At 37.8% G+C, this 15,330-nt stretch overlaps 1 protein-coding gene across 4 annotated transcripts; it reads left to right on the top strand.

The window, feature by feature from the left end:
• MCUR1 (mitochondrial calcium uniporter regulator 1) lies at positions 341 to 15,034 on the top strand. Of its 4 annotated transcripts, none has more exons than XM_021387518.1 (9): positions 341 to 359; positions 1,046 to 1,159; positions 2,244 to 2,347; positions 4,759 to 4,860; positions 6,340 to 6,381; positions 8,095 to 8,166; positions 11,040 to 11,093; positions 12,207 to 12,321; positions 13,548 to 15,034. In XM_021387518.1, the coding sequence occupies exons 3-9, from the start codon at positions 2,312 to 2,314 to the stop codon at positions 13,601 to 13,603; spliced, it is 477 nt and encodes a 158-aa protein (XP_021243193.1). In that variant the 5' UTR covers positions 341 to 359; positions 1,046 to 1,159; positions 2,244 to 2,311; the 3' UTR covers positions 13,604 to 15,034. The 4 variants fall into 4 exon arrangements, with proteins under 4 accessions (XP_021243193.1, XP_021243190.1, XP_021243192.1 ...); XM_021387515.1 differs by lacking the exon at positions 341 to 359 and adding an exon at positions 366 to 594; XM_021387517.1 differs by lacking the exons at positions 341 to 359; positions 13,548 to 15,034 and adding exons at positions 366 to 594; positions 8,269 to 8,314 and having other exon boundaries at positions 12,207 to 12,294.

The following is a 15,330-nucleotide window of genomic DNA, read 5'->3' as shown; positions in this document are numbered from 1 at the left end:
TGCGCTAGTGCCATGCCCCAAGCACTCAGCGCCAAGCAGATGCCATGGCTTGTGAGGAACGTTACTGCTGCATGTTGCTACGGTTCAGCTGTCTTGGCAATACCCGAATGATCCAGCCTGCGTACTGTCTTACTGTGACCACTGATTAGCATCTTTAGCCCCTAACCACACTTCAGCCTCCTCACAGCACGACACACGTCTCAAACACGTGCTTCCCTACGCCGAGCCGCTTCAGTAAAGCATTCGGAAAGGTCTCAGCAGACAGCCGTGCACCCGCCCCGCTCCGGAGGCGGAAGCGGGCCGATGGCCGCGGCGGAAGGGAGGCGTCGAGGCGGCGCGTTCCCAGCTATGGCTTTCCGGTAGCGCCGGTGGTTTCTCTCCTTCGCCTGTCGCTGGGACCGGGCGGCATGGCCGTGAGGCGGGCGACCGCCAGGCGGGCGCTGCTAGCGCTGCGGCCCCACGGCGCCTTCCCGCCAGCTTCCGCCGCGCGTCACCGCCTCGCGCCCCTCTCCCCCGCGCACCGCGGCCTCAGCGCCTGTCCTTGCGCGGGGTGGGCGCGGCGCGTTGGCCAGGCCCGGCTCTGCGGGGAGAGGGGTGAGAGCGGGGAGCGGTGGGGCGGGCGGGGGTGTCTGTCTGTCATCTCCTCCTCCCCCAGGAGCTCGCGGTGGCTTCATCTCCGTGGTTGCCGGCGCCGTGTTCTGTCTGACGTTCTTCTGCTCTATCCGCTGGTGCTGAACTATCCAAAAAGCGTGGCTTGGAACACTGATACGTGGGATGCCCCTGCCCCTCGGTGGGGTCTTTCGGGGGCGTGGGGGTCGTGGGAAGTGTTGCACTGCTGTCAGTTTTCGAGCTCGTAGAACTTAGCAGTCAGATCCCATGGGGGTTTCAAGGGAGCCGCGGTGGCATCAGTGCATGTTGCAGGCTGTTGAGGTAAAGGTGTGCTTTTCTTAATTGCTTTGGCTAGTTGGGAAACTCCTGGAGAGCTCATATGTTGGTTGATTGTTATTTCATAAAAATATGTCAAAGTTCTGCTTTTCTTTCTCAGATGTAAGCAACTCTGCATCTTCGTTTTTACAAAGCAAGAGCAGTGTTTCCTTGCTGGGAAATAGGAAGCTGTTTTTTGACACTCACGCTCTGGTGTGCCTCCTGGAAGAAAACGGTAATTTGCTACACACGTTCCTTGGGTAGGCTCACAAGTGCTTTCTTAGCTTGCAGAGTTTGGTTAATTAAACCACAGTGGTATGTAACTGTGTTGTAATGCGACTGAACACGGACTGCTACATAAAATGCAGCTCTTGGGATGGAGTGTGGAATACTGTATAAAATATACCTTCTCTTACCCTAAAACGTAAGGGTAGAGATCGTTTTGGATTCATGATTAAGTACCTTCGCTACCTCAGTAACATCAAGTGGAGGGGTCGTACAGCTAAATTGCTTTGTGATAATTCACATCACATCTCCTTTCGGAGAGACCCCAGTCACTTTTTCCTCCCATATAGTTTCACTCTTCATGTGTGCCAGCCTAATTCTTAAGAAACTACAGTTCTTTTTTGCTTGATCAGCATTCTGAGGCATTAGTTTAATGAGCTCACAAAGCAGCTGTGAGAGCACCAGGACACATACGTAGCAGCAGGAGGAAGGGTACCCCCTTTTTGGTGTTGGCAAGTGATTAAATCAGCTCTGCTGTTGAAAGTGACTCACTCTCAGACCCCAAATCTGCTTTCTAACAGTAACCTGCTACGTATTTGAAACTATGTTTTATGATAGTTCGCCATGTACAGAGTTCAAAGTGTATCTTTATAAGGACTCAGAAGCTGGCAGGCCTAAAATCAGAGCTCTTCTCTGCTGTGAATTGCTGAGATTTGCCTATCTTCCATGGTACTACTTACAGTATATTAAAAGTAGGTATTTGCTCTTGAATGTCAGGCTTCTTACTCATAAAAATAACTGCATGAGAGATGGCATTCCGTAATACTTTTAGCAAAAAACTTCCAAAGTTTATCTTGCTGATACTGTAATAGTGCTCTATAGCTATATATGTCACAGGCATAATTTTGGAGTGGAGGAATTAGTTGTACTGCCTGGTTGTGCTCCGCTGGTGCTAGATGGAGAGGAATATGCTTTATTATCTTTCATAATGGATTGCTTTTTTAAAAACATTGTTATGAATATTAGAAATTGTTAATCTTCATCTGTTGTCCAGATGTAGGTCTCTGAATGTTGTTATATTTTGTTTTGTTTAGGATTCACTACTCAGCAGTCGGAGGTGATTGTATCTGCATTGGTGAAAATCGTGAACACCAACCTGGATATGATTTACAAGGACATGGTGACCAAAGTACAGCAGGTTAGCTCAAAGAAGGTGGAAGGGTTAAAGCCAGTTGAAACCTAGTATGCCTGCTAACGAAGTGCACATTGCTGTATTATTTACTGGTGGACGATGTTTAAAAATTTGAAAGTGAACAACTATCCCTGTGTATCTGCGGGCTACTGAGTTTTGTCTTGAATCTATCCGACACTTATCAAAGTGTTGCGATGGACCTTGAAACTTAGGAACTATGATCTAGTTAATTGTTCATAAATAGGTGTTTGTTTGTTTCTTTGTTTCTTCCTAGCTTTATTGTAACCTGAAATGAATCACTGAAAAGGCTTTTACACAGTCATAGGAGATACTCTATGCATGTATTTAACTAATTACAGCTCCTACGTTATTTTCTTTTCTAGTTTTACAGCAACAAAGTAAAAAAATTCCTCCTGTAGTTTACCATTCTGTTATGTGGACTGATTTAAATTTATCTTTCTGTCATAGTGACATTCATATTGTATTAGAATAGAGCTAAACTTCTTTGCAATGATTTTAGTATGTGGTTAGTGTAGTTGTATATACTGATAACGAACAGGAACAGTATGTTTTGGGTGCTGATATTGTAAGTTGTCTGTTTCCTTTGATGCATACGTTGTTCATGGTATACTCTAAGTCCATTCAGCATATATATATAAAAATCAGTGAGAGGAACTGAAGAAAACTTGCTTGAAAATAGACTGATAATTCTGAATATCTAGAGATCCTTCCTGGCTACCAGAAAATTGCATAGACTTGAACTCAATTTGTGAGGGAATGGGTGTTTTGTTTTTGCGAGGGAGCCCTTTGTCTAGTTGTATGCAGGTAGATCTATGTAAGCAAGTGGACATGAAAGTGTTGAATATTGCCCTGTTATGCTTTTAGGCACATCTGACTCCAGAAATGAAATTGAAATTCAGAGTAAGACACAACTTGTTTTATGTAGAACTTAAGCATCTTTTGAATCTGATTCAAAATATCTAGTATGCTGGAATTCCCAGACACATAAGTGAGACAAATAGACCATGCTAATGGGAAGCAATAACTGAAGTACTTAGACTGCTCTGTGAGGCTGGGATTCACAGCCCCAAGTCAGTTTCCACACAAAGGATTCAACGAATTTTGTGGTAACTGAGTTGCCATTTTAATGTGAGAATGTGCCATCTTAATGTGAGAAAAGTGTAGTTGCTGTCTTCTTAGTATAATAGCCTTGGCAGTGGCTAAGTTAGTTGTTAAGTAGTAGATTTTGCATCAGCTTCCATATGGGGAGGCTTCAGTCCATCTTTTCTAACTCTTAGATTCCAGGCAAGGCAGATGCAAAAGCAATTCCTTCTCCTGTGCTGAATTTGTTCTGCAGTAGATCAGAGCATGCATTGTTTAAGGTCCCTTTCTCCCATTGTTTGTGTTTTACAATAAGCAGCTGTTGCATCTGTACCTCCTCAGATTCCCAGATTTTTGAAATGAAAGTAGGCTTTTTTTTTTTTTTCTCCTTTTTCTGAGGCCGTGCTAGATATGACCCTCACGTGACTTTCTGTCATTAAAGTTCAACTGTACAAGCTTATATGGCATGCTCAGGAGGTGCGTATTGCCCTGAACTCTGGGTAGCATGGTAAATCTGTGCTTTGTTGCGGTCTTTGCGTGATTAAGGGCTTATACCAAAAGAGAATGAAGAATTGGAAGAGAATTTGGAAAACTGTGAATGTAGTTATTGCCATTAGGCCATAATTGGATACACAAAAGATAAATAAAAGCCTTCTCCAGATGCCACATAATGCTGCAAATTAGAATATCATTAACTGACAAAAATGTGGGAGAAGTTTAGCAAAGAGAGCGGAATCCCTGTTTGCATGTGGATAGCATAGCATCTAGAGTAATATCTACAGACACTTCCATCCTCCAAAGTGGAGGAAGATAGTTCTGTCAGACTGAGAAGAGTGTTTAAAAGTGTAAGTATAGTGCATGATTCTGCTTATCTGAGTGGAAAAGTGGAGTGAACTCACTTCCACGGGAAGGTGGAAAAGGAGGAAGTTACAAGAGCAGGGTAGCACTAGGGAGTCTTGGTGTGAAAGCTGGCTTTCCACCTTTAGCACAGGGGCACCTTTTCTCCCTAATGCCTTTGCTAGGTTAAGAATTTGAAGACTTAGAAGAAACTATATCCTAGGCTATTAGTTGAATTATTCTGATCTGTGTTAGCACTGCTGATTTGTTTTTCCAAACATTACTAACGCTTTAACACAACTTGCTTGTTTTGTCACTTTCACTTAATTTATCTTCCCTTCTTTGAAACTAAGAAAATCAATCTTAAATTGGCATATTAAAAATTTCGGAGTACCTGAATATCCTATTGTATTTGTATGCACAGATGAGAAAAAACATTATAGTTGTATGTTCTGAGGCTTGTCTTCTATCTTTTAAAGGAGATTGCTCTTCAACAAGTAATGTCCCATATTGGTGGAGTGAAAAAGGACATGATTATATTGGAAAAAAGTGAGTTTTCAGCACTTCGTTCAGAAAATGAGGTAAAAATCAGTATCTTGGACTTGTAGCACTTATGTTTTGATTAAGGATGTAAAAAAGTATTTTGCACCGAAGAGGTTGACTTGGGTGCTAATATGGTTTGTGGGTCATACAAAGCTGGGAGGAGTTGCTGACCCATAGACTGTTGATGTCCCTCCATCCAGATGGAAGCTGGGAAAATGGGCTGTTAGGAATCTCGTGAAGTTTGGCAAAGACTTAAATCTTCCTGGTCACACGTGAGATAGAAGAGAAAACAATGAGGAGGGAAGAAGCTACTGAGCTGTACAGCATAAGTTGTTGATGCAGCTGTTGCTCTTTTTTGTTACAGAAATTTTCATACATTAGAATTAGTAGAGGGTACTACAACTATTCTTATTTCTTTTGTCTTCTGAAAGAAATAGTGATAGGATAATTTAGCTTAGAAGGGACTTCGAGAGACCATTAAGGGAGCTGCTGGCCACTTTTTGATTGCCATTTAGCAATTTCTTTTTAAGGCTAAACAAACCCACTGCTTGCTGTCTCACATACTCTTTCTCTTTTTGCCCTCCACTCCTATGCCACTTGCTGCAGTCTCCCATCATCTTGGTGGCTCTCCACCGTGCTTGTTCCAGCATGTCAACATTTGTCTTGTACTGGGGAGCCGAAAGCTGGACACAGCTTTTCTGATGCAAGCTCGCAAATGCTAAACATGAGGGAATAGTCACTTACTTTTGGCTGTGTTTACTCTTGCTAATACCATCCTGTGCATTTGGTCACCTGTAGTGCTGTGGGACAGTACCAGCTTCTGTCTTTTGCTGTTGTTTGGAAATGTGCAGTACTGAGTGAGTACACACACGTGTACACATGGGTCTATCCACACACGTACTGAGGATATAGACGGAGCTAAACCATGTTCGTTCTGCCTTCTGTTGTGGATTAACCTGGCAGGTAGCTGAGCACCACACTGTCATCCTCTCATTCCGCCTTCCCTCCCAGTGGGATGTGGCAGAGAATTAAAAAATAGTAAAGTAGAACTCATGGGTTGAGATAAAGCTATTTACTAAAATAGGGAAAGGGAAGGTAGTTATGTTGTGGAATTGAGAGAGAGAGAGATGATCTCCAACTCCCTTCAAAACTCCTTCCACTTGATATCGTATGGTATGGAATATCCCTTTGGCCAGTTTAAGTCAACTTTCTTGATTCTGTTCCCTCCCATCTCCTTGGGCCCTTTTCTGCAAATGGTCTTGGCTCTGTACAACACTGCTTAGCAGGCAACTGTAAATACCAGTCTGTTATCAACATTGTTTTTCTCCTAGAACCAAAACATAGCATCGTACCAGACGCTCTGAAGAAAAACAATTCCATCCCAGCTGAAACTAAGACACCTTCCTTTCACAGTATGGATTATAGTCATTGCTACTGATCGTGCAAATTGGTTAGTATGTATAGATTGTCAGTTTTTGTGTATGATACTAAAGTGTACATTTTTTCTGCTCTCCCAGAAAATAAAACTTGAACTCCAGCAGATAAAGAAGCAAGTCACGGTAAGATACTGTACCAATATAATCAAGAACTAACACCTGTCTTATTTGCTTGAAAGGAAGAAAAATGTTGCTGTTATGATTTTATTGTAAAGGTTGTGTTTGATTGTTGTATGCGTAAGATAATGAAATAGAAATTGTTGCAGCCCATTCTGTCCCATCAAAGTCTGTTCCACACATATTTAATTTATGGTGACAGAACTGTAAACTCTGCAAGTACTGAATTAAATTTTAACTGTGAAGAATTTTAAAAGTGACTTAGCCACTACATTTGGGACCAGTATGTTTGGTCCCACTTGTTTGTGAGTGAATGACCTTAACAAGAAAACATAATTTTTGGAGGAAACCCACTTGTTAATTATCTACAGGTTCTTATTAAGTTTAAAGATCAGTGCTGTGTTTCTGATCTTTGTAGTTTGCTTCTCCTGACTAACAGCTGAAATACCTTTTTCTCATCAAGATTGCTTCAAAACCTGTTACTTAGATGAATGTGCTTTTACGCAGATAGAAATTCTTACAAGAATGATTAAGATTGGAAACTGTTTTATGTTATGAAGTGCTTAGTGCACACTGGCTTTCAAAATACCATTTTTAAAATACATTCAGCATCTGATTTTTGTCTTGTAACTTATTTTATTGTTTAACTTGCATATAAATGAGTTAGCATATTCACTGGTAGAAGATGAAGGATCTGAGTCATCTCTTTTTTTTTTTTGTTAAATGTCTACAATTTAACTTTTTACTGTAAATATAAAATGATAATTGTAATAATCACATTTGCTCATACCTTTTCTTCTAAAGGACAGAATGACACAATGTTGTAAAGGCTTAAAAATATTTCAGATTTTTCATTATATTGTAACATTGTGCTGTAATGGCATCTAATTACAACAGTTAAAGTTCAAAAATCCTAGCGTAGAAATTGAGTGTCATTATTATTCGTACTTTCTGAAGTCTTGTCTAGCTGACATTGGTCTACTTGAGAGATGTTTACATGGTTTTTAACTGCAGAATATCCCAGAACATCATCAATCTCTTGATTCTCCCACACATTCATCTGATCAGTAGTTTGTCTTATGACAAAGTGTCATCTGGCTAGAATTCCTGCTGGGAAGTTAATTTAAAATGGCAGCTGTCACTAAGAAAAGTAGGAATTGCTTAGAGCTATCCATGAAGCAAAATACTCAGTGGTAGTTCTAAAAGTTACGTGTTTTAAAAATAATAAACATCTTCTGACTTCTTAGTTGTCAGTAGTTTTTTTCTGAGAGCCTAGATGCAGTCTTTAGAAACAGATTTCCTTTTAAATTTTAAAGTTGGAAACTGTTTTTAAAGTTATCCTGAGTATCGAGATTTCTTCATAGAAGTCTGCTTTACAAGTGTACCTAGGCTAGGAGTTCTAAAATTAGTGAGTCATGGGTCTTTGAAACGTTCCCAGAATTTGTAGAACGTTGTGTTCTTAATCAACTCTGGTTTTCAATGTTCTGGTGTAAAAGTAGTTGTTAGTTTTTGATTTGTTCCAGTGAGAATGAATTCATCCTACAGTACAGGAGTGGAAAGGCAGGAACACTTGTGCTTTGGAAATTTATGGACGTTATGCATCTTGAGAATCCAGTTCCTCTCTTATTAGAAAGAGGCACAATATTTTTGTCTAACCTTTTTTGCTTACAGTTAAATAGAAATTCTTGTTCACTACTTTATCATTTGTATTCCCATAAGGATGAAATTACCAAAGTTCGTGCAGATAACAAACTAAATCTAAACCTAGAGAAGAGCAGAGTAAAAGAATTGGTAAGTTCTGGTTGATTTTTTTCTAGAAACATCTAAACGTTGAATTATCTCCAAATTTGGATAAGAACATCAGTTTAATCTGTAGTATTATTCCTTTTCAAGATGCTATTAATCCAAATTACTCATCCTTATGCTGCTGTAGTACAAGGTACTGTGGTTTTTATTTTGTATATCTGTCTCTTTTGATATTGTTTCAATATCCATATTAATGTACTACAGTTAAATATTTTAGTTTTTTGCATTTAAATATTCTGACTAGCTGCCTGGAGATTTTCTCTATTATTAGTGTAGCTCCATTTTCACGTTGAATTAAGTATAAACATTTCATCGTCTTGCTGTTATTGAAGACGTTTCCTTTTCCTATAGTGAGAGAATTCAGTGTGACTAGTTTGTCAGGCAATACCTGTTGTGAAAGTAGTTGTGATTAATTCTTACTGTAACTGATACTGATTCTGATTGTTTTTGACTTTGAGATATCTGGTAGAAGTGAACTGACAAGCTTTTTAATTAGATTAACATAAATGAAAAGTAAGGAGATAGGTTTTTTGCATTAGATGGAGCACTTTATTTAGAAATTTGTTTTTAGAACTTTTTTGAATAGCTTTTAGGAACTTGAATTGCATCATGGAAATGGACAGATCTTTTAGTGACATTTTACTGCAAATTTTATTTTTAATTCACTCTTTTTATCACAGGTAGGTAATAAAGAAGTAATATTTACTCACAATCTCGACAGTAAGAACTATTTGGGTATAAGTCATTTATTTTTTGTGTACGCCCCTTTGAAGTTGTCACCTGCTTGGGATAAGCGCTGAAGGAGATTATCTTAATTTGCCAGCACTCATGTCAACCATTACTAATGTTTCAAACTTTTAATAAGTTCATTCCACTTTACATTTCCTGGAGAAGTCTTCATTACCTAATGAACATCTGCTTATGCTCTGATTTATATCTGCAGTGATACAGATTGAATTGAAAATCTTGAAGTGTGGAACAAATTTTCACTTATATTTGTGTGCTCTTGCGTCACGGTGTCTCTTAGGTTTTCTGCTTAAAAATATCAAGTTGCATCTGACAGAACTGAATTTTCTCTGCATTGCAAAAAAACATGGACTTTAGGGGAGATCTCCCTGTTGAATTTCAGGGTGCGGTTAACCTTGCCTTTCCTCTTTTTATGTACTCATGTTAATACAGACGTGTCTTGGTCTTTTGTAACAAAAGGATGTATTTCACTTTCTTAAAGCTAAATTTAAAAACCTTGGGTCTGACCTAGAGGGTTCTAGTCACAAGGCAAACTTGAACAAATACGGACATCAACAAAGAGGCTTGCAGAATATAAATTACTCAGAAAATATCTATTTGGCTAACAGCATCTATCCAAAGTTAAACAGAAATTATTTCATTCTACCTATTACATTGTTTATTTTAAATGTAATGCTACCTTTGATAGTGATAATCAGTTTATTAATGTGTGGTCCCGTTCAAACAGAATCATAGAATGGCTTGGATTGGAAAGGACTTTAAAGACCATCCTGCTGTGGGCAGAGTTCCCACCCACCAGATCAGGCTGCCCAGGACCCCATTCAATCTGGCCTTGAACACCTCCAGGGATGGGGCATCGTTATGTTAAACTTTACTTCAAACATGAGTTTTAAAAATTGTATTGTTTTATAAGTGTTTTGCCATCTTAACACTATGAGGAATTTTACTTTGAGGGAGTATATGCTACTGAATTTTTTGTCCTTGTTATCAATTTGCAGAATGTAGCAACACGTATTTTATTAATTATAGACATGTTATTATTTGTCTCTTACATTTTTTTTCTACACTTGCAGCCTTGTGCTATTTTTTAATTGGATCTTTAGATCTGTTAAAAGTTCAAATAGTGTTCTGGGTGTTTAAAGAGAGTTTTTCAGTGCTGAGGCATTTACGTAGATTATTCTGAGTTTGATATCAAAGTGGAATAAGCCTCTAGACTGGGAGGAAAAAAAAGCGACTTTCTACATGGGAATGTCAGTAGACGAGGTTATTGCTGTGTAACTGAGGATTCTGAGATGGAAGCCTGATGACCTTAATACTCTGCACTATAGACTGATGGCTTAGCAGCTGTCCTAGGAATAATTGAATTGCTCCAGTAGTGGATAGGAACCATTACAGACGTCATACAATGCCTGTTCGTGAGTCAGAAAGGTATCTGCCTGAAAGGCATGCTTCTTGAATCTGGATTTACCTTTCCTTGAATCCAAATAACCATAGCTTATAAGTGAGCCAGGACTTCTGATTTACAGTACTTATCTTTCAAGTGTTTCTAAACCAGTGACTTAACATGAGATACAAATGTTTTATGTTTAGCAAATATAGCATTTTCAGTGGTGTTCAAGTATTGTTCTGACCATTTCAGAATTTTGAATAGAATTTTGAACCAGCCTGTAATGCTGGTGAAACATCTTTCGCAGCTGAATTTGCTGTGATAACGTAAAAACCACTCTCCTTACTGAAGAAAGTCTTCAGTAAGCCTCAGTCTTCTTGGCGTTAGCATGCTTTGTGAGTTAGTCAACTGTCCCATTTACTCTCCAGAATCACAGGTCTTTGGCAGAAGTACAAATCTGCCAACTCATCTGCCAGCTGCTTTTTAATGTGTGCTGTTGTTCCAGTGTGTGTTGAACACCTGTCTAAATTCAACTTTCCAAGTGACAGCATTCACCTTGCAATACTGTCTTTCAAGTGTTGTCAGACAACGTGGTTGTTCAGATTCAGTTTCCCAGAAAACTGGGAAACAAAGAACAGAGAAGGAAATGTGCTTTTAAGCATTTGGGAAAAGGCTTAAAAACAATACCATATTTATCTGTCTGTTGTTTGTTTTTCCCTTCCAGCATTCACTTAATGAAAGAAAACTACTTGAAATGAGGACAGAAATAGTGGAATTGGTAAGAACTTGGTAGCTTGTTATATAACAAAGCTTTTTTTACTTGTGTTATAGAGCTGGTATTCTTTTTTGAGGCTACTCATGCGCTTAAACACACTTGAATGTACAAAATGTCATTGAGATATATTATTTTTCTGCATATTTCCATAGAGGTACAGGTAACTGAAATGTCTACAGAATAAAAAGGCTTATATATATTATTACATCTACGCACATATATGACCCGTTCAGTGGGCTTTTTTTTTGTTTTGAAACTTCACATATGTAGTATTTTCTCTTGACATAATTTGACACTTAAGGTTGTTTTTTTCCTTTTTTAAATCAGTGACTTTTTCCATGTTCAGTGGAACTGAAACACATATCTTGATTGATCTGACTTCATTTTAAAGGAGGCTTTTACTAAACTATTCCTCTTCATTTTGTTTGATTTCTGTAGCGTAGAGAATTATTCTCAGGAAGACCTCTAGCCATAAATCATTAACTGATTACAGTGTTTCAGTAGTGATGATTTGAAAATATCAGCACCAGAGCAGCTGTTGTTCTGAGTTTACAAGCTTGATCTTTCAGCCCTTTCTGAGTAATAATTCCATCCCATTTTTTTTCTATGAAGTCCTGTCTTCTGTCATAATCAGATTCTGACCTTGTCATTCTCTAGATGTTTTTGTAGTAGAATTCATTGCAAGATGAAGACGTGGTTTTTACATCAGAAGACCTATTCTGATATTTCTAAGGATCCATAAATTTTCATGCTCCTCCAGTACGTTTCTATCACAAGAGTCTCTTAGACTTCTCAATAGCTATTATTATTGAGATGTGACTTGAACATCTGTGTGCCAGATGACAGATTAAAGTAAGTGATTATGCTGCAAGATTGAGATAAGAAGACACTCAGTTCTGCCATGTTCTAGATTACGTGTTAGTGAACATGTAATGAAAGTTTACTGAGTTCAATTCCTTAGCTATGGTAAGCTAGGAAAAAAACTTGTTTGCTTTGAATGCAGATGACTTCATTAACATACATTTAAGGAGGAGTTGGAAGTACAGTTTAGGGGAATGGGTTGCATTTCTAAATAAATGTGGAACTGTTCCAGTTATATGTTTGTTTTGCTTTTAGCATGCGCAACAAGATCGAGCTCTGACCCAAACAGACAGGAAAATAGACACAGAAGTTGCTGATCTGAAAACAATGCTGGAATCGCACAAACTTGATAATATTAAGTACTTAGCAGGTAAGATATCTGGCGGTGAAACGGTTAAATTGAACGATGTTTTTGCAAGCTGTCCATTGACTGTATTCATAAAGGCCCTGGTTCAAAGAAAATATGAGTACTTTAAGTAGTCTTGGTCAATATCAGCAGCATTATTACCAGAGAATGTTTTCTGTAATTTGCAGTTGTATTTTGCATGGACTATGGCTGTATGTTCTTTCCATTCTTCATGTTGCAATAATGTGTGTGAGAGATCTTCAAGTTTGGCTGTCAGTAAGAGTAAAAACCTTCATCTGTGCCCAACTTAATTTGTGAAAGCAGCCTGCATTTATCTGTCTGATGGAGCTCTATCTACAAAATTGAATGCTTCTGTTTTTCTGAGTGTTCATTATCAAATTCTTCAAATGCTTATTCTTCAGGCATGTGCATTAGGAAAAAATAGGTTATTGCTTTTGTAGAAAAATGTCAAAATATTAAAGTTATCTAACTATGTAACACTACTAAATGAACAGGATTACAGGAGGTTATTTTTCTAATTTAGACTTCTTGATTATTCTTTCACGGTAGGTTTTGTCACTAGTACAATCCTGTCTATAGTACTGTACTATAGGGATATGCTTTAAAGAGAGCAGCTACTGGAAAATAAAAGGCAACTCATTAAAATGAGAGGAAGTTCTTTTCCCCGCCATCTCTACTCAAAAAAAACTACTCATGGAAGTAAAAAATAAGCAAAATATGTTTACTTGAATTGCTTCTATTGCAAACAGTGGCAAAAATCTTCTTTGTGTATATCTAGAAACATAAAGTTGATTACATTCACTAGAAATAATTTTTAAAAAAAATACCACAAAACACAAATTGATAAGCTGTAATAAAGTAGTTTGCATTTATTTGTTTGAATATTTGACTGTGATTTAATAATCCTGTTATTCCTCATTTTACAACTGTAACTTGCCATTTTGATCTTTTTTCGAATGGTAAGCAGCTAAGGTTTTTTTCTCCAACCTTTTGATAGTTTTCCAGTCCAGTTCCTGCACATTCATTTTCCTTCCTCCTTTGTCATCTTTGTGTCCCTCTGCTTTGAAATTCTTTGTGTTTTGTGAATTAAAAAGCTTACTTTCTTATATGGGAAAGGAATGGTTATTATATCTTTAGCATCGTAGTAATATGTGTACTTAGGTTTCTGAAGATATGTGCCAAGAGCTAATGATTGATTATCTGTCTTCTCCAATTCTGTTTTCTTTCAGGTTCAGTATTTACATGCCTTACTGTAGCACTGGGATTTTATCGTTTATGGATGTAATAAAGCATCGCTTTAAAGGGACTTCTACTGTCATGTTTTCTGAAAAACAAAAAAAATTTGTCTTTGCTTGAACTTCAACCAAGTCTTGAATGTTTTATTTATTTTTTTTGTGAAGAAGACTATATTGAGAATGTAACCAAAGACGTGCCTAGAAACAAACTGTACATATGTCATGCCTATTTTGAAACTTACCTCTGATCAAAGCACGGTAAAAGCATTTGTGCTGTTTTCCTTCATTCTGAACTGCAGTACGCCTTGCTGTTGCAAAGTGCCGTATAAGCAAAAACTGACATTCGTACCGATTGTATGGGGCTGCATGTACTAGGAATTACATTCTGTTGTCTGTTCAGACACACTTACCAGAGTCAGTTGCATCTATTGGACTGGAATTGTGATTATTAGTATAAAACTGAAACTAAATGTTTTGTGGCTTGGAGGCACTCTTGTTTAAGTAGGATTTGTGTTAACCAAATCATGCTTACTTCTCTCCTTCTAACGCTTGATCATACAGTTACTATGATCAAATACGTCTTGCCATTTTTATAACAGTACGGTCATCAGCTTCTTTTTCAGATGACCATCCAATCAATCATGTTTCGTGAATGCTGTATAATGGTAGCAGTGTTTGCTGCTAGTTTTGCTTTTAATATATCTGGAGGTTTTTTACTAACTCACCTTTTTATACATAAGTTTCTGATACGCATTCCATATGCTAATTTTTAACTTAACCACTGTATCTGGGAGCTTGAAATGCTGTAAAATACTCTGGTTTTACTTTATGGTTAAATTATACAAACTGTCTCTGGTGCTGCTTCCTTGTTGGAAAGGAACTGGTGCTTCTAGAAAGGAAAGTTTTTTTTTTAACGGGTGGTTATGAAGCAGTGTCATACATGAGGGAATTGCAATACTGTCTGTCTTCTGTTTGTTTTCTTGTCTTATTTAATTAAAAAAAAATCCTACTGGTACTTCAAATGTGGAACTTGGATAGTGATTATAATGATGGAAGCAGTAATGAAGATTGGTAAGGATATTTAATCTCATTCTGAGCAAGCCCTTGTGTACTAGCAAATGCAACTGAAAGCTACAAATGAAAGCCTCCTGTGTATCCAGGTACATACATCCATCATTCTTCCATTCAGGAAGTAACAGCTTTAGTAACAGCAGTCATCTGTGTTGCTTCATTTAAGGGAAATTTTGTTTTCTTGTTTCTTAGGTAAAGAGAACGACCTATTTGCTGGTAATAAATGCTGTTAGAGGACAGTCTTGGCTTTGCTTAATGAAAGTAAAGCTGTTTGGCTATCCTGTGTCTGCATCATAAAAACTATTTACTTTTTTGGTGGTTGCAAATGCAAACTGACTATGCGTGAAGACAAAGAGATGTATGACTGTGGATGCTAACTTGAAATAAAGAATTTTGTATATTTTATAGAATTATGATGTTTTCATTATAAGTACAACTCCATAAAATTAATTTAAATGTAATTACTTTAAGTCATTGTTAGGCTGTACTGAAAGCTAAGAATCAGCAAAGTCAACAGCCACTAGAACACTCTGAAGAGGGAAGAACAGTCAATAGAGATTATTAATTTGCAATAATAGTTTCCCTGTGTTGACTTCAACAGCTCATCTAAATTGAATGAGTCTGTATTCAAGTTCACTTTAAGTAAACATTTTTTTTTGTACTATAGGTCTTGATAGCTTCTGTATTTGAGAAAGTATAATTTAAT

This window comes from Numida meleagris, chromosome 2 (genome assembly GCF_002078875.1).
Source record: "Numida meleagris isolate 19003 breed g44 Domestic line chromosome 2, NumMel1.0, whole genome shotgun sequence".
NCBI lineage: Eukaryota > Metazoa > Chordata > Aves > Galliformes > Numididae > Numida > Numida meleagris.
The sequence above is the reverse complement of the archived record's forward strand: the minus strand, read 5'-3'. Positions and strand labels throughout refer to the sequence as shown.

Excerpts from the sequence above, each read along its gene's own strand:
- MCUR1 (XM_021387515.1), top strand. The coding sequence starts at position 408 with ATGGCCGTGAGGCGGGCGACCGCCAGGCGGGCGCTGCTAGCGCTGCGG. Across the intron at positions 595-1,045 it reads CCGGCTCTGCGGGGAGAGGG|ATGTAAGCAACTCTGCATCT; the intron begins GTGAGAGCGGGG and ends TTTCTTTCTCAG. Across the intron at positions 1,160-2,243 it reads GTGCCTCCTGGAAGAAAACG|GATTCACTACTCAGCAGTCG; the intron begins GTAATTTGCTAC and ends TGTTTTGTTTAG.